The 20,019-nt window shown below is 33.8% G+C and overlaps 1 protein-coding gene across 4 annotated transcripts in view; it reads left to right on the forward strand.

Annotated features, from left to right (window-relative positions):
* snama (something that sticks like glue) overlaps nt 1-20,019 on the forward strand; it is a 489,984-nt gene that overhangs the window by 137,609 nt on the left and 332,356 nt on the right. For all 4 annotated transcript variants that reach the window (XM_090377736.1, XM_090377737.1, XM_090377734.1 and 1 more), the window contains one exon: nt 4,023-4,056. In XM_090377736.1, the coding sequence (XP_090233862.1) occupies nt 4,023-4,056 (34 nt within the window). The remainder of the gene's footprint in view (nt 1-4,022; nt 4,057-20,019) is intronic.

The following is a 20,019-nucleotide window of genomic DNA, read 5'->3' on the forward strand; positions in this document are numbered from 1 at the left end:
AGAAGGGATTTTGCTTTCTTAAAGGCTGCTATGATGGTGTCAGACAGTTTTTTTTTTTTTTAAATTCTATACAGTGGTAACAACTGATGATGATGTTACCAAAAGCAAATTCTAAATTGGAAGCATTTAAGGAATTAAGCTTGGAAGCTACTAGGTTTTTTAAACCAACTAAGAAATGCTTTCCAAAGTTTATGCCTAAATGGATGTCAGATGATCTGAGACTTGTGGCAAAGAAAAAAAATACATGTGTTGCACTTTTCTTCCAACAACAGATAGAAGTTTGTTCCAGCAATCAGCTCCCCACTGGCTAAAGGGAAATTTCCACACATTGTTCTACAACTTTCTTTCCTTGATTTGAATTTATGCCCCCTCAGGTTTGTAATTTGAATCCCATTGCACTGAGCCGGCTCAAACCATTCAAGGCCTTGTACACCTCAATCAGATCACCTCGCAGGTACCTAGTTTCCATACGCTGTAATTTGCAGAACTTGTGCCTTTCTTCATGAGAGCACCCCTTTGTTCCCTTCGCCAGTTTTGTTGCCCTTCTCTGTACTCATTCTAGTAACTCTACATCCTTCCTAAAATGAAGTCTCCAGGTCTGTATGCAGTACTCAAGGTGTGGCCTGATCATTGCCTTATACAAGGGGATAATTACCTCCTTTTCCCTGCTAGCAAAATTCCTGTATGTCATTGACAAAACACCGTGAGCTGCTCTGGCAGCCAGAGCAGCTGCACTGTTCTGAAAACTGAACTTCATATCTGGCTGCAAAATTACCCTCAGGTCTGTTTCCTTCACCACTAACTACCGTGAGTGTAGTACCTACCGTACAGTAGTTTGATTACTCTTGGGTTATTGCTATCCATACGCAGTATTTTGCATTTGTCAGCTCCACACCAAACATATTATCAGTCTTTTCCTTGAACCTTATTTCAAAACGTGCATGATACCCTGTTTATTTAATGCTTTATTAAGCATTGTCAGTTGTGTTCTTTTTTTTTTTCCCCATGTTTTTAAAACTTTATCTGTATGCATCACTTTTCTCTTCTCTCCCCAAGATGGTCATTTGTCTTTCTAGTTTTTATTGTATCTTGCACAACTTTCTCTTAGGTATTTAATCAAACTCCCTTCAACACATATAAAAAATCATGATTTGAAATCTCATGCACTCAGTTATTCCCCCACTCCCCTGCACTTTTCTCAATTGAATGTATTTTCTTAATCATTCCTAAATGTTTTCCTTGCCATTTGTCTCACATATACAAATGAGATTGTATGTTAATTTATTAAGAAGTAATTTGTACAATTTAAATCTTCAAGTCAGTTTCCTTATCTTATTAACTGTATTGATATTATATTTACTCATGTAAATATTTAAATAAATTATTCAAACTGTTTTTAGTAATTTTCTTCTGAATAGATTGCTCTTGCTACCTTAACATATGACCCACATTAAACAAGGTTGGCGCGAAGCCACATTACCTTTCTCACACCTCTTCTGATCTCCATACTTTCTGTATTTCCATTTCCTCTCGATATAATATTACCATTCATTCTTTTGTCTTTTCCAGATTTTTAAATAACTTACGAAATATATCTAATGGTAAGTGCTTCAGATCACTTGGTTTATTTCCAGATTTATTTCTTTGAAGATTTTGGTACTTTTGTTGCAGTTTTGTTCCTCACCTCCTAAAAACAAATTGTTCTTCTCCTACATTTCCTTTATTCTGTTTTGAGGGTCACTAATGTAATTCTGAAAAGAGCTCAATATTTTATAAGATATGGACTGTAATTTTTTTATTTAGCATTTTGTTTGTTGAATGGCTGGAGTATACACTGGCTATTTGGTGTTTGGGTAGCAGTAATCCTTGATAATATACCACTGAGTGGTACATCATCTCCACTGAGTAGTGGAGAATGGAAAAGACTTTGGTAATTGCAGTCTGACATGAAGGTGTGTGAGCAGTGTAGACATGGTGCTAGGACAGCTCATGGAATTCTGTCAGTGATATATAGGAATTTTGCTATCAGGGACAAACGGGTGATTATCCTGTTGTATATGGCTATGGTATGTATCTTGAGCAGTGTGTATAGATTTGAACCCATTGTTTTAGAAAGGGATGTGGATTTTTTGAAATGTGTTCAGAGGAGAGCAACAAGATTATTCAAGGACACAAAAGGGTTATTATTGCCACGAAAGATTTCTGTAAATTGCAGCATCCAGAAAGTGGGCATCTGCAGAGGGACCTGATTGAAATGTTTATTCAGCTTTATGTGATTTGAATAAACTAAATGATGACTGTCATTTAACCTTTCTTAAATTACAAATACAATGGGACATAGATTTAAATTGGAAAATAATGGACATGTAAAAATTTGCTTTCAGTCACATAGTAATAGATTGATGGAACAAATTTCCACCTGTCGTTACAGTGGGTAGTGAGTAGTTAGAACAATTTATGTATATTTGTTTGGGGGGGGGGCATCTTCAAATTCTGTAAGAGGAATCAGACCACAGCTTATAATGTAGAGTGAATCATTTCTCAAAGGGCTAATAAATATTGCCCCCCCCCCAATTTTATTTGATTGATTAATTTTTTATTTAAAATATTATTTTCCACATTTATTTCTTCATTTGCTTCAGATATGTTTCTCTTTGAAAACTAATAACTTATGTAATTGATCCCACAATGTTTTAGTTAAGTTTGTTCTTAGTGTAATTCATGTTTTGCTTTATCTTTCTGACTCCTATTTCCATGTTGCTGGTCTTAACGGAAGTGCATAACATTGCATTTAATCTAAACTTCATAATAAGGAACAAAAATGGCGGGGGTGTGGAATTATTTTTGTCATGCAAATAGTGTATCAGCTTCAAAGTACTTTGGAAAGCACTGGATTACACACTATTAGAAGGGATAATCTGATGAAATGTCTTTTTGGCTGATGCTGTATAAACTTGCTTCTTTACATTATTTTGCTATTATTTTACTTTTACAGTTGCAGGGCATGATTGACAAATGTGAAATCATTAGACATGATTTTACATTTGATGGCCATGCAGATAGACTGAGGAGCAGAAGAGAACTTCTCACAATTCAGATAGCACATGGAAAATGTGTGCATGAAATCTACTATTCTTTTTAAAGACATTTATTTATTTACCTTGTTGGAATTAAAATCTCTCTCTCTCTCTCTCTCTCTCTCTCTCTCTCTCTCTCTCTCTCTCTCTCTCTCTCACACACACACACACACACTCTGTTGAAAATGAATGGGACTCGCAAAAATTAACATGCTTTGTTCCATTTCATTTCAGAAAATTTATATCCCTTTCTTTTTTTTATGAAAGATGCGATTGGTAAATATTTATATTGTTATGTAAAATAACTGGCTCATGCTTCACTGCTTTGTGACAGTTCCACTAATTTCATTTTTAAACAAGATGCTGCTGCTGTTCCTCCCTCTCACTTCAATCACATCTTTCATAAAAAAAAAAAAGAACTCCCCCCCCCCCCACCCTACACACACACTACATTCAGTGATAGATAAAACAAGGTACCAAGGATGACATTTGGTGCTCTGGTCTTTGTACCTAACTCATATGTGGTTCTTTACTTGGGCTATATTAAGGATGCCATGTTTGTGCTATCATTACCATCAAATATTGTTGAACTGAACTGTAATGAGGCAGTGTAATCACTTACCACAGATATAATGCTAAAGGTTTAGGATCAAATGAATCATCATTTTGGTGAGTGACTTGTTATTTTTAGTCAGAGGTGCAGGTGTTATAGAAAACTCTGAGATTCTCTGTACATTTGTGTATTGTCCAACAGTAATAAGTACCAACTTTCATTTCCAATATTTATGAAACTCTTTACTTTATGCTGCTTCACCCTGTTTATTTTTTAGGTTTGCTATCATTGCATATTTTGGTTGCAACATTTATGATGTGCTAAATAGATTTAATTATGTTTTCCCATATAGATTTTGATTTAAATTCTTTGCCCATTTGTTTTTGTTTCAGGGAACGAAGTGACATGCCTGTTTCCATCCAGGACGTATGTAATTGTGCAATATATTCCTGAATTTATAAGTCTAGCTTTTTTTTTTTTTTTTCTTCTAATTTTTAAAGTTTTTATCACAGTAATTGTAACAATGTATTTAAATTCATCCGTGCTTAATGTACTGTTATTTCTCAAAATGTTGTACTCATAGTATGGAGAAGTCTAGATAATGATGTATTTCTGTGCCAGCAAAATTTCTTTTGATTGTTGCATCATGCTTTTTTGACCCCTCCTCCCTCTTTCTCTATAGAAAACATGAGTTCTGCTATGTAAAATATGTTGGTAGCCGAGTTTTAAATTATGCCTCAGTTCATAAGTGAAAAGAAAAATTTTATTTTGTACCAACTGTTAAATCAGAGGATAATTTAAAAGGATTTGTATCTAAATTAAGAAATGGGAGTATGGAAAAAAAAAAAAATGTATAAAGAATTGTTGGGTAAAATCTTTGCCAAGGGTGCCTTAAAGCACATCCATAAAATATCAAATGATATCATATCTTTGTGTCTTTAAATGCCCCTATAGACTTTTGTTTTACTCATGTTTGGTGTTGTGATTCATTGTGATAGTATATTGTGATCTTTGTAATATACTATATCTGATTATTGCTTACTTTCGAAAGGAATTGGTTGTTACAGATATTAAATTAATATTTAATATGTGTTCACTGTGTGAACACTTGTTTCAGTATTAACAAAAAATATCTTGTAGTGAACTACGTGTTTGTATTTCTTTAATTCTTTGAATGATATAATGACAAATAAAGAACATGTAAGGTCATTTGTGGTTTTTGAATGATTTAAAAATGTTTGAGGCAGTCAGTGCAGAATAGGATTACCAAACAGTATCCACCTACACTTAAGTTTCATTTAAAATCATTTTTGATTTGCTTACATTTATAGAGATTTGTTTCGCATATTTTTTATTTCCCCCCCTTTCATTTTTATAATCGGTCCTGATGAAGCACAGCAACAGCATTTTTTTGTGTTGAATTTATAACTTTAATTACTTTTTTTTAAAAAATTACACAACAATAATTAACTATACCAGCAGTGGCAGTATAAAACAATTTACATTTTTATAGAAGTTATTAGTAGAAAAGGAAATTCTTCAGATTCATCTTTATTTTATGTAAAAATCTATTATGAATTTATAAAAAAGAGTTTACAGTATTAAACATTGATAAATGGCCTTGTGTGAATAAGAGATGTATTATAAAGTTGCTTAGACCTGTACTGTTTACTAATTAATAAATTTAAGTATGATATAAGCAGCTATAGAGTTCAGTATTACGTTGAAATATGTTTCAGTATCATTTTGAAACCTATTATGAATGGAACATAAATATTGATCATAATAATTTTTAATGCTTTGTTTATCTGTTACACCAAAAAGGAAAGGATAATTATTATTATTATTTAGTATTGCACAAAATTGCTTTTCGATAGTTTATCTAAAGATAGTGCATTGTTTTCTTTTAAATATCTGCATTGTTATTTAAGAGAGAATACTGGCCTAAGAATGTTGTTAAGTTGCATGTCCTGTGCACGTATATGTTTTACTACAAGGGTGAACTTGAACACAGAACTTGAATTTTAAAATAAATCATCTCCTAAAAATGTTCTACCAGTGATATTAACTTTATTCTATAAAGGCAAATTGCTAGTACTTTTAACTTACGTAGGTGGGTAGTTCTATTTAAAACTAATCGGCTCCAATATGATTATCCAGTTTCCTTCTCAAATACTGAAGCTTATGTAGAAGACCAGAATCTGCCTCATAATTCCTTTGTTTTGAGTATATGATTTTATCTTCATGGACTTCATTTATAAGTTAAACATTTAATTGTTTGATTGAATTTCTTATATGGTTTAAATGCACAGTGAAAACAAGGAGCTTTGACAGAGTCCCAGTGAAAATGTAGCTATTATTTTAAACATTCTTTCTAATTTTTTCCGTTTTTGGTCAGCAATAATACATGCACGATAAAAATAAATTCTCATTTTCCTATTGTTACTACTAGTTATTTTTTTAAGAACAATTTGTAAATCGAAGTGCAATTTTTTTTTTTTTTTTTTTTTACTTACACTGAAATCATTTATAGTGGGTGGAAGTTGGTGTTTCTTTTTGAGTTAAAAAGTAATGTGTTCATTATGAAAAGGAAATATTCTGTTATAAAACTATTTTTTAATATAACTTAAATTATAAATTTTTTTTAGCAAATAAATATCCTGCTCCTTTAAAAAATCTTTGGTAAGGCAGTATGATAAAGAAATAAAACAGTGTCCAGTGTAAGAACTGTTTCTCTGAGTGCTTAGTTTTTGCTCCTTACTCTTTGTATAACCATGCAAGTAGAATGTTAAGTTTCTGTAATTAAATTTAATAAAACGTGCAAAGCATCATTATCTTGATCCTTTATGAAGCTTGAGCGGAACTTTGAGAACTTGGTCAAAAATTTTAAATATGTGGAGAAGGGTGGGCAACGGACTTTCAAAGTGAAAGAAAAAAGTCAAGAAAAATTGGGATGCATGTCTTGCTTAAATTATCTATTAGCTTGTTAAATGGAAAATAGGAGGTTGAAAGATAAAGAAGAAAAAAAAAGAATAATAATAATAAAGTGATAAATTGAAAAATGTTTTACTGTCATTTCCTACTAGAGAGGACCCTGAATATGAAGTCTCTAGAATTCTAGCTGCTGAGATCAATGTCATTTATCCTTCATTATTTATAAAACAGAGGCTAGATTTTGTTTTCCAAAGGGGTCTTTGAATCCATGTTTAGATGCCCAACTTTAAATTTATGGAGAAATGCCAGTAGTACAGCTATATATATATATATATATATAAATATTGTGTGTGTGTGTGTGTGTGTGTGTGTGTGTGTGTGTGTGTGTGTGTGTGTGTGTGTGTGTGTGTGTGTTAAAAATTAAAGCTATCAGTTATCACAGAACAGAACTGATAGCTTTAGTTTTTGTAAATCATCATATGAAAACTTATTACAGTTTTAGCAAATCTTAAACATGGCTTTGGCAGAAATAATGCAGTATTGTATGTTATTTCACTGTTTAGTGCTTTTGGAACTGTATATACCTAGCTATACGAATAAAGGCAAACCGGAGTACAGTACAGTACGTATGATTATCTTAAATTTCAAACACGTGGCATTCTCTCCTAAAAGGAGAAATTGCTGCTTATTTTAAGTAGTGTGCCGTTACCCAGATGTTGAGTATCACATTCTCTGACAGCAGGAGGCTGTCCTCTGATTATTTGACATAAACAAATAACCATGCAAACAGAATGATTGGTTGATACCTTTAGATGCCAGACAAACATGATTAGATGCCAGACTAAATTGTGTGAAATTGATAGTGTTTAGTATTAGCAGAAGAAAAAAATATTTCGGCTAGGGCTAATAATATCTAATAGGAATCTTGTCTCTCATGGAAACTTTGTTGGCATAGTATATTGCTATTTGCCACTTGTTTGGAGAAATTTGGGTTTATTTCCTATTGAAGATTTGAGACATTTCTCAAGCCCTTTTCATTCATTTGAAGCTGCTAGTTGAGCAAAGGTTCCCCCCCCTCCACATTCCACATTTTACAGCTTGCACATCATCCAACTTATCCCATGGACACACATCTACATACAGAAACAAGCTGTTGTGCTTTTAAAATGATATTTGATGTTACAGATCTGTTCTCTGTGGTAACTTAGTTGGAACAGTACATCATTGTCTTCCATGTGTTTAGGGACATTACCCCCCCCACACACAACACTCCCTGTCCATTTCCTTCTCTTTTCATCAAGGCTGTAATCAGATATGTAGAACAAGCTAGGTTTTCTCCTCTTGTGATTTATTGAAGGTTTTTCAGCTCATATAATATGCATATTGGTCTTTGAATACATACACTTCCACAGGAAAAATATACAATATGGATATAAGTAACAAAATCTGGTGCTGTTAAATAATAATTTGAATTTTTGAGATAATCATTGTGCAGCTGGGCGATGGTGAGATGTCATAAACTTTGAAGGTGGAGTGAAGTGTTGATTCCAAGACATAATTGAATAAAAGTGCCCTACCCCCCAATAGAAAGTCAGCATTATCCACTGAAATTGAAGGTTTCTTTCTAAATTGTGTGAAATTGTGAAACTACCTACGGCTAACCCATGGTCAGTTTTCGAAGCGGACTGCTCTGACAAGTGAGGTATCATCAAGGGATGTCATCATACTTGTTTACAAAATAGTGGGTAGTTGAAATACTATATTCATGTATAGAGACCAAAAAACTTCTGGAGAAGGATGACTCAATTTAAATCATATCAATGCATCTATGAAAGGTTAATTAAAATGAGCAAGGAAGGTCTGCTGCTATTCCTTGTATGTGAGACATGGACTGGGTAACAAATAAAAAAAATTTGGGGAATAACAGAAAACTTGATCTTGGAAGTAAACTTGGAAAAGATCAAGTTTTCTGATAAGTTGCTTTCCAAGATGGCAGAGTCAGAGAGTTTGAATAAATTCAAAATATAATTGGATGATTACCTTACAGGAATAGGAATAATATGAATATTTTCCCCAACCTGCTCCTAATCAAGTCCAGTTCCTTGCATAATTTGGCCTTACTAATACTAATTATTTTTTTGGTATTTTTAAAAATGAGTAGAGCAGACTTATAAGTATAAAAGTTGCTCTCTAAAATTACATCATTGATGATATTGTTTTGCTTATTTTTTAATTATTATTATTATTTTTTTTAAGATTGTTGATGATTTCCATTTTTCACTCGTGTAGAGAGGTATGGTTTGACTTCATTTAGAGAGTAAGGATGTATTTCTTTCTACACAGTATTCAAAACAGCCCTGAAAACACTTAGAGAAATAGCACACAGTAAAGATGATATCAGCTACTCAGCCAATTGATATTAGTCAGTTCATAAGGCTTAATTACATGTAATTTGTTAAAAATTTATTTATTTAAGCTTAGGTGCACTATCAAGTACCTGTGATTAGTAATTTGTGTAGATGTTTGTAATGAGAAGCTTAATAATTTAGTCACGGATATTAAAGGGCTAGTTAGCAAGGCAAGGCTAGTTAAGATAGCACTGCAATATTTTTATTTTAGTTATTATTTGAAATGTAGGAGCAAAACTTTTATAATTAGTTTGTAAAACCTAACCAATTTGATACACACATCTGGGTTGTATCCATATTCTAGATAAAGTTTTTCCCCTGAATTTCAAGTCACTTTCATTTAAAATAAATATAATGTAGTGTGATCATAAGTAACCTTTGAGTTATTGTAACTAGCTTTTTAGTATCTTTAATTCAAAATAAAATAGTGCAATGTTTAATGTAACCAGCTCTATGACAGCCATTTAATAACATTGATTGGTCACTAATTGTCATCTCTATATTCTTGCTGAGGTTTTTCTCCTATTCAATAATTACTTCAAATAAAATAGTGCAACCTATCATAACTTGTTTTTTTTTTTTTTTTTTTGACCCATCTGATTCACATAATTTGATTTAAACCAAAAGTAATAAAGCATTTCTTATAAGTAATTCTTACAATCACCTTATCACTTCTAGACTTGAAAATTATATCTGTGAGGATTTCAAAATGTAGTTCAAATTGTTATATGAAATAGTTGGGGTGTGAGGATGTTTTTTATTCATCTGTTTTCGATAAACTCAATTTTTGCCCAGAAATGTATATGGATTGCGGTGTTTTTTTTAATCTGTAATTAGAATTAATTATTCCCATGTTTGTCTTTTTCCCAAGATCCAGAAAATACTGATTTTTGGAAAAATTAACCCAAAATCTGCATGTCTAGATCCCAGTAGACATAATACTGATCCAAAATCAGCATTGTTTTTTCCCAGCTGTGTTAGGAATAGACATAAAAGTAACTGCATTCACTTTTAAATAAGGACAGGTAAATATCATAGATGGACTTAGGCATTGAGTGTAGTGACTTCCAACAAGGAGCCATGATGGAATGCATAGTTGCCAACTCTTTGGATTTATGATGCTTTTTTTAAATTCAGTTTGACTTTTCTCAATCTCACTGTAGTAGTGTAGTTAGTGACAAAGAATTTCGTTGTCTTTTCACAAAAAAAAAAAACTATTTCCCATCTTCTTTTCAGAAATAAAAAATTATAATAAATAATATAAGTATTATTAAATATTTATTATAAATAATAAATATAATAATATACTAATACTAATAAAATATGGTAAAATTGAATTATTTTAAAATTTTGCAGATTCTGTTTATTTTTGTTAATGAATTGGTCGTCCAGTTTGTCTTGGTAATTTACAGTGCAAAATAGAATACTGGCGATAGTAGCATTGTTTTGCCTTATGTGCCATACTTTCATAGTACTTGTGTTAATCAAGCTAACGAACAATGTGTATAATAAAAATAAATTTTCTGTTTATACTACGGGACGACCAAACGGTCAGAGGAGTTCACAAGATAGACAGAATACAAGAAACAGCACCGTATTCAGCAGTCATAGACTTGAACCTCAGTCACTCAAGGCACGTGTACTTATGCACCCACGTGCCTGACCACTAGGCTACGGCAGCCTTCTATTAATGAAATGTCCAAAGAAATTTTAGAAGACAGCATGTAAGATTTTCCATGTATTGTAAAATCTGAAAAAGGTAACACATTTGCTGTGTGTGTGTGTACTGTTTTGACGAAAGACTGTGCAATCAGATATTTGAAAACAATTAAGCATAATCACAGCATACTGCAAAATTAGGCCTTGCATTTTGTGTTGACAGTGATATATGTGGAATTATCCACATATAGCACGTACGTGCTATATGTGGATAATTTTGTTGGCCTTTCGTCTTTTGAGTTTCAGTTTTCAGTTTTGTTCAGTGTTTTGGGGGATTTTGTTGGCCTTTCGTCTTTTGAGTTTCAGTTTTCAGTTTTGTTCAGTGTAGTGTGAAGTGCACAATGTCTTCTCGTAAACATTTAACTTTAAAAGATAAAGTCAAGCTCATTAATGCGTATGAATGGCAAAAAAATAGTGTTCGCAGTCTCGCTGAAAAATTCAAAATCGGGAAGACGCAGGTAAGCGACATCGTAAAGGGGAAAAAAAATGAACTGCTCAAACAATTTTGGCAACACGGAAATGATCACGTTCAAAAATCATTCCCGAAAACTGATGGACTTCAAATTGACAATGTTACGTATGAGTGGTTTTGTCACGCACGTGCTAAAAAAATTCCCATTAATGGGCCTATTATTAGGGAAAAGGCTTTGGAGGTTGCGAAATCTATGAGTAAATGAGTTCAAAGCTTCTGTGGGATGGCTATACAAGTTCAAAACTCGGCTTAAATTTCTTGGAAAACCGTAAGTGGTGAAGGTGGATCTGTTGATACTGGGGTTGTAACAGAGTGGACCGTCAAATTGGAAGATTTATGTCGTGATTTTGAAGCTAAGGATATTTACAACTGTGACAAAACAGGGTTGTTTTTTTAAAGCTCTTCCTGAAAAAACAATGAGTCTAAAAAACGAAAAGTGCCAGGGCGGAAAAATTTATAAGGAACACTTGACTGTACTATTGTGTACAAATATGCTTGGAGACTGAACAACCTCTTGTTATAGGAAAACCACAAAATCCTCGTTGTTTCAAGGGCATAAAGTTGAATCTTTTGAATGTTGACTGGAAGTCTAATAAAAAAGCGTGGATAACACGAGATATCATGAGCGAATGGATAAGTCACTTTAACCAAAACATGATTCGTCAAAACAGAAAAATTATTCTTTTCATGGATAATGCTGCATCTCACCCGCACATTGAATTGTCCAACACTCAAATCGTTTTTCTGCCACTAAACACATCTGCAGAGTGTCAGCCCCTTGGATCAAGGGATAATAAAAAATTTTAAACTTCACTACAGAAAACGTGTTTTAAGACATCTCATTGCAAACATGAACGATGTAAAATGTGCGAGTGACCTTGCAAAGAAAATCAGCATCCTAGATGCAATTCAATGGATTTCCTCTTCAGTAAACGCAATTAGAAAACAAACTGTCGTGAACTGTTTTGTAAATCTGGCTTCTCAAACTGAAAAATTGAAGTTGCGAACAGCAATGTGGAGCACCAAGAAGAACAAGAACTTCAACATCTATTGATAATGTTCGATACTTCCGCTACAAGTGACCCTGGCTACAAAGATATAGACTCGAACCTCACTACAGAAGATGGTGCTCTAGATATCAATGACATTATCATCGATATTTTTCAAGAAGTTCCTCATGAGGATGAAGAAATGGAAGGAGGTCATTCTGTCGAAGAACATATTAACGACGAACCACCGATGAAAATAGAAGAAGCACTCATATAAATCAATCGTTTAAAAATTTTTCGCCACTGAAGAAGATACTGAAGGACTTTCGATGGTTTCTTCACTCCAAACAAATGTTGAAAACAAAATTATCAGCCGGAAGAAGGTGCAGAAGAAAATAAATGATTACTGTATGTATTTTTCTTATGATAAAGTCATAATATGCATAGCACAATTGTATATATATATTATTTACAAAAATATTGTTCAAAATCTGTATATATTTTAATTTAATTTTACATTAAATGTTTTTTTTAACGATTTTTCTTTCTTTTTTTTTTCTCCCTCAGACTTGTTAGCGGACACTTCTCTCTAACGGACACATTTTCGTTCCCCATGGCTGTCCGTTAAAGGGAAATTTCACTGTAGTATTATTTATAGGTATATAACTTCAGCAAAGTTTGCGGCACACTTGTCATCTTATGGCGGCACACAGGTTGCGGAACTCTGAATTAGACTAATAGAACAGCGGCAACCTTTGACAAGTCTGTTTAAAGAAGAGGTTATAAGTGGTGAGAAAAGTACTATGAGAACTTTTTTTATGGTTATCAAACTGAAAAGTATAACTGGCACAGAGTCATTCAAATCCATTTCATGGTTCAAAAGTTTTGAAAGAGGATAACTTGAATTCAAGATAAAGAACTTATGAATTGCAACCTTCTGGTAAGGGCAGCCCTGAATGGGTCCAGCAAGCTGATAATTCTAGGCATATATTATCATCAGTTGTGCAGAAAATCTGTTCATGTTTTTCTCTTTTGTGTGAATAAAGCAAATTACTGGTTTATTTTAAATGTTATTCCAACTATGTTTGAAAATTCATAGATAGCTCTTTAATCCAAATTATCTCACCTTTTTGTACAGCGGTCATTACTCCTGGATATATTGAAGAATATTATATGCACATTTATTTTACCATCAGTTTTCAAACCTTTCACTTCCATTTTTGAAATTGTTTATCACAGTAGACTAAACCAGAAGGATGATTCTGATTTTTTTACAGGCATTTCTGCTGCAAATGCTTAAGGTCGTGGAGCATCTAAAAGAAGAAAAGAACATCCTGTTCTTTTGCCTGTGAGGATGTACTTTATGGTTGCACGTGACTGGACCATTTCTATCAGTATTTGGAAAGTTAACATCCTCTATGTGACCTGATGATTTATTAAATTTGTCTGACTTTCTATATTGTGTAGTGATTTTCCAGAAATCATGAAAGATCTGAATGTTTTATATTTTATTATTATTTTCCAAATGACATGTAAGCATATATTACCAGTTGAAATGATTATAAACTTAAATTCCTACATTAACAAAAACCATTTTTATTCAATTACAGTAATACCCCGACTTACGCTACCCCGACTTACGCGAACTCGGAGTTACGCGGTTCTTGATTTTTTTCGTTTGGCAACGCTGCCGCCCACTATCTTCAAGGTCGTTTTTCATATGTTATCGATATACGGTGCGACGGCGGAGAATGAGAGCGAAAGATGAACAAAATTCAACTTTGTTCCTTTTATGTTTTTTTATATCAGTGAAGGGGAAACACATTTCACCATAATAACGTAAAAACCAACACAATTCCAGCTATCGGTATAATCGCAAATGCAATTAGATCGAGTTTACTACCAGTTTATAACAGATTTCACTAGCAGAAACGCAACTGGATTTTTATTGTTTTATGGTAGTAACCCCTAGAAATGTGAGGTGTTAATAGTGTATCCCTGCCTTTATGGTGTTGTTTATTCAGTTGCTACATGCGCGCAGCTTTGTTTATGCGTATCAAGCGTGCCTCCTCGTTTTGTAATTGTGCTTTATTCCCTAAAAATGAGTAAAATACTTAATTAAAAGGTGTGAAAAGGAAGCGTCCTGGTGAAGACACTGCAGATTCAGAGAGAAAAAGAAAGGCAATTATCGATAAACAGAGGCGGACTGGATCAAAAATTTTTACCCGGGAAAATTTATAGTGGCCTCATACTATGGTTTATGGCCAAAATCACACTGGCCCACCGGGGTTTCCCCGGTAAGGCTTATGGCCAGTCCACCTCTGTCGATAGAGAAAAAATATGAAATTGTGAAACGCTTTGAGCGAAATGAAAGACCATGTGATATTGCACGTGCTACAGGCCTAAATGAAGCAACGGCGAAAAGCACATGACAATTGCAAACTTGACAGGTTGAAAATTGAAAAGGGCTCAATTGTAAAGGGCTTAAAAATTTTAGAAAACATAGACTCCAACGAAGAACGCGTTATAGCTACAAAGCAAGGAATAAAAAAAATTATTAGCTTGCTACGAAGAAATTCTGCGTGAAAAAAAGAACGCGCTGTGTCGTCAGATGAATTTGTTAGATTTTATGAAGCCATCGACATCGAAATAACTTTTTTACGTAAGTCATTTGTTTTTTTTAATACATATTTTGTATTAATATGTATAAAGAACTGCAATTTTATTAATATTTTTCTTCTAAACTAGTGTTTTTGTTAGTCCTTGGTCCCAATTAAGCAAAATTTATATGTATTTATATGCAAAGTTGTACCCCGACACGCGATTTTCGTCGGACCCACCTATCGCGTAACTTCGGGGTATTACTGTACTAGCATTGTAATGGCATATCCTTTTCCTCACTTTGTGATGGTTATGTCTTCTGAAGAATAGGATATATAAATGCCTTCAACGTCGGAATGCATTTAATAAGTGTGGTTATTGTTTACTGATGGAGTGATTTTATTCAATCATTTTAACCTGTTGTATTATTTTTTCTTATCATGTATTGAGAACCTCACAGGCTTTGTGAAAATGATTTATTGGAATTCTCTCCCTCGTCGTTGTGAATCCAGTTGATATTTGATCGCGATACAATAATTTCACATTTTATTTGAGTTTAGTGCAGGGCACCCAGTGGTTTTTTGGCCAGGGGCCAAAAGAGATAATGCTGGTCACAGGCTATATAGCCTATCATTGAAAGCAAGCTACGGACTAGAAGAATGGTTCCTTACCAGTAATTATTTTTTGAAATAAATTATAAGTATAAATGTTTTTTCATATATGCTGAATGCTTATTTGCATTGTTTACCATAGAGCTCTAGCTTTCTCAGAGAAAAGTGTACAGATGGAAAAATCCTTAGTATGCAAATGTTTTGGAAGTGTACTATACTGGCCAGCAATCCAGAGGCAGTATCTCATTATAAACTTTGTGTGTAAAATTTAGTGAAATTTAGTTTTGGGATGAAAGTTTGCATTTACTAAATGCCGTTTTTTTTTTTTTCAATAAGAATTTCCCAAATCTACTTCCTGAAAATTATAGGATACTTGCACTTAGTGTAGGTTGACAAGCTTCATTATCTGCATTGGGAACATGGGTATTCTGCTTACTGGTTACAGATACTTAGAAAGCAACTTGACCAGCACAAGTTCTCATTATTGTTCTTACATTGTCTCATGTGGTTGAGTAATTTTTCTAGGAAGTGTATTAAAGCCAGAAAATAAGCATGGCTTTTTGTGTGAATTGAGGAAACTGTAAACATATTTATTCAAGTTCCAGTTCTTCAGATCAGAAATTAATCCTTGTGGGGGCTCTCCCCCAATCATATGGGGTAGACATAGAGGGCAATAACTGTGGGAGAAAAGACTTGCTTAAATATTTGCCATCACTCTGGGCCTTTACCCATGCCAGTTGGTATGTGTGAATTGAGTGGCAAATATGCAAATTGGGTTGCTAGCACTGAAAAAAAAAATTTAAGTATATTTTAAAAAAATTGATCAAACACCAAAATCTACCGGAGAAAAGACTTGCACAAACCAAGAACTTTAATTTCTATGCATCTGCCATATTGCCTTCATTCCCCCAATCAGTGCTTGATCCGCTGACAACCAGCAAGTTGAAACTTCATTTCAGTAAGCAGGAAGATTAACACAATTAGTGATGACCAATCCTAACACATTGTTACTCTGTGGAGCTGCTGGTTTAAGGAAAGCAGGCCACCTGCATTCTATGGCTAAGTAATTTGGGAGTTAAGCAAGTGTAGTGTGAGATTCAGGAGGGTTGATTCCTATTAATTTTTTTACACTTTTTGCAGCAGTTGACAGTCAGTATTACAGCAGCCAGCTTCTGAATGATGTGCACACAGTAATTTACCGGAAAACACATTTGAAACGACATTGGTAACCTGTGTTGCCAAATTACTGACGTTCCCTCCTTTGCATGATAGATTTAGCCCAGTGACTTGTCACTTGTTGGGACAGAAATACAGGACAGTTAATGAACTCCAGTCCGTTTTCCTGAATTGGCTGCACAACCAGTCCTACTTTTTTCTGTGTTGTAATGAATGAATGCTTTCCAATCAAGGGAAAAATTTCAGTACAGAGGAAGAGAATTATAAAAAAGATGAATATGTTTTGTACGTGGTTTTTTTTTTTATGGAAAAAAAAAAAAAAAATGAAAGTCCAGCTTAACCTTTAACCAATTTCATAAGTGGTAGAAGTCGGGTACTAGATCTCATGAATGTGAGGGTAGTCCAAGATTTCAAAGCCACACTCATGCAGTGCAGCCACGGTAATGGCAGACTTGTGAGCAAGCACAATATATTGGTGGAAAAGACTTCTTTGCTATGTTTGGCTTGGTATTTTCTTTGAAGCGTTTCATGCAAATGCCTCACAAGAACTGCATAATATGCTATTTTGACTGTCTGGCCTTTCCGAAGATAATCCTTTAGATCAGCATCTCAAAAAACTGATGCCATTACCTTATAGGCAGAAGGAATTGGCAAATGAAAAAAAATAAGATCTGTGTTTCCATTGTTTGGACTACTTTCTTTGGCTTTTGGTCACAAACCTCAAAAGGAATGCTTGATCTGTTTGAAAATGATGCAAATGTTCACTTCACTTGGCAGCTCTTGTGTGTTTTTGAGATGCTGTTATTATGTGGTACCTACTCACATTCAAATGACATGCTCACGATGTTGACAATATACAAAATTGTCACTCGTTGATCACTGATTACCAGATCATGCATGCTTTCAATGAATTTTGGAGTGATGAACATTGCAAGTCTTCCACAAAGTGGTTCCATCTTCCAAGCTCTACTTTCCTCATTTATTTTCTTCTGCCCTCTTCTTAACCGTGGAATAGGAAGGTCATCCCCAATGTTGTTACCATATCCTTTGGTGTTGCATTTTTTCCAAATATTGGATGGCTGTACAGTGACTGATTTTTCTCAATCCTTACTGATTTGCACAACTTATTTGACTTCAGGACTTGTAATTAAAAAAAAGATTTTACTGAAACTGCATGAAACTTGAGTATCTCACATGTAAGAGCTATTAATTAAACTGGCTTCTTTTAGAGCGATTCTAGAGTTGAAAGAGAGTATCTGGGGGTATCATTCTGGATGCAGGACTGATTTTCTTTGGTAGGGTGTATTTGAAATTTGTGCAGAATGAGTAGCTGTTCATAGGGGAGAGAAAGTTGTGAGAAAAAAAGAAAACCAATTTATTTAATGCTGAGGATGCATTATTTGAGATGTTTTTGTGCCAAGGGAGAGAAATTAATTTAATGCAATATAAAGATCACACCATGGCAAATTCATCAATCTCAATTAATTCAAGAATATGGCAGGCAGCATTTTAACTTATGTCAAGGAACTGGTCTTGTTGTACAGATCCCCTATCCAAAATATTTTATTGATTCATACATTGTCCCCTGGCATGGCAACTCTTCTAAACCAATGCATCACAAATACACAAATTAGAAGACGAGAATAAACAGAGCTATGAAAAGATCTAAACACTCCATATCAGTTTCTCCAATTACCACTCAATTGTTATTAATGTGATTTGTTGTTTTACTTGCTTCAAAGGTGATATTTATTCATATGTCCACTCTTATATTCCTAATTGGACAATTCTTAACCTGCAACTCCTTTTTTTTTTTTTTTTTTTGTTAATCTTTACTAGCCTACAGTCAATTTATCCCATTCTGTCAAATTAATATCCACCCTCTATTGTTCTTCCTTTTCTATAAATATATCAGAACTTTCTGACTTCCTGTCTTTGAAACATTGCTTTCTCCAATTCAACTGTCTTAAAAGGGAAGTAATTTTTATAGCTGATTTTAATGTACACAACACTAGATGGCATCAGTTTTCTACTTGCATGGATCCAGTGGTAGATATGTTGAGTCTTATGTGGTTATGAATGATCTCAAACAACTTGTTCATTTACCCAATACCAAAAAATATATTATACCTTTGCATCACTAACAACTCTCCAAAATACACCGTTAATATTAGTGCTAGTCTAGGTACCTGAGATCACAACTTGTTGATGGCTTCTTCAACAGGGCCTCTCTCCCGTGGCTGTTCCCAGCCCCTTTCCCTTTGTCTTTGCAAAATGCAAAGTTTTTAAATTACTGTTTTAAATATTCTGATCCTAATGTTTGCTAAGATCATCTGCAAAATAATTCTTGCAAGGATAAAATCTTTTATTCCTCAGTATCGTCAAATCTCATCCTAAACCATACTTTCTGATAAATATTCTAAAGCTATTCAAGATAACATAATATATCTCACTTGAGTTATATCCATAACTCTGCTTTTATTTTCTGCCCACACTAAAGCTAGCAGCAGTTGTAAATAAAGTTATTAATTGATTCAAACTCATTTTTTAACAAACTAAGAGTAAGAAATTTGTTTACTATCTAAAGGTGTCAAGCCTGGTCTCTAGGTAATGCTTATTGGCTGTAACTTCTGCCCATCCATTGCTACCACCTCTGTTACAACCCAGTGGTTCTACTGTATCCACAGCCAAAGATAAAGCTGAGTTCATAGCATTCTTCTTCTAACTCTTTCATCAGTGACTAAATGTCATCTTATACAGAACACGGCAAATTCAATGCCTCCCACTCATTTTCTCATAAAAATACATCAGAAATATCCAGAACAGTCTTTATGATCAGGTCCAGATGGCAGTTGTCCACTTACTGTTAAATCCTTTGCTCCATTCCTACTTTTCCTGTAAAGGATGAGAAATCTCATCTTTCCAATTATTACTCCATTACACTTATCTCTGTTAGTTCCAAAGTAATGGAGAAATTCATCAAATGCCATCCATTTAAAAACCTTCCATCTGACAAATAATCACTTATGTAGATTCCAGTATTGCTCCACCGGTGATACTTTGGCCTAAGTTATTGTTTTGGAGAGATTCAGAAGAAAAGTTCACTGAAACCAATGTTTGTGGTTTTGTTTGGTATAAAAGCCTTCTAAATCAGCTTCAGTCATAATTTACCTTCTGCACTTTGGAACCAAGTAGCCAGATTTCTTCCCGACTGGTCTTATAGGGTGATGCTAGATGGTTCCCTTTCTACCAACTAATTCCAATGTTCTTACAAACTTGCTCTGCACAAACATCTTCAACTTCTCAAAAATCCACCGCTAGTTTGTTAAATTCCCTCCTCCAGTTAATTTTTCTATGGGAGTGGTGAAATTTGTATGAAATCTGTGTGTTTCTCCCACATTCATCTTTGATAACACTTGATTTCTAGATAGAATAAATATCTTTATTGGGGATTAAACACTAGCATTTAATCTCAGGTA

The sequence above is a fragment of the Mastigoproctus giganteus genome, chromosome 7, assembly GCF_048544385.1.
Source record: "Mastigoproctus giganteus isolate SK-2022 chromosome 7, ASM4854438v1, whole genome shotgun sequence".
Lineage (NCBI taxonomy): Eukaryota > Metazoa > Arthropoda > Arachnida > Uropygi > Thelyphonidae > Mastigoproctus > Mastigoproctus giganteus.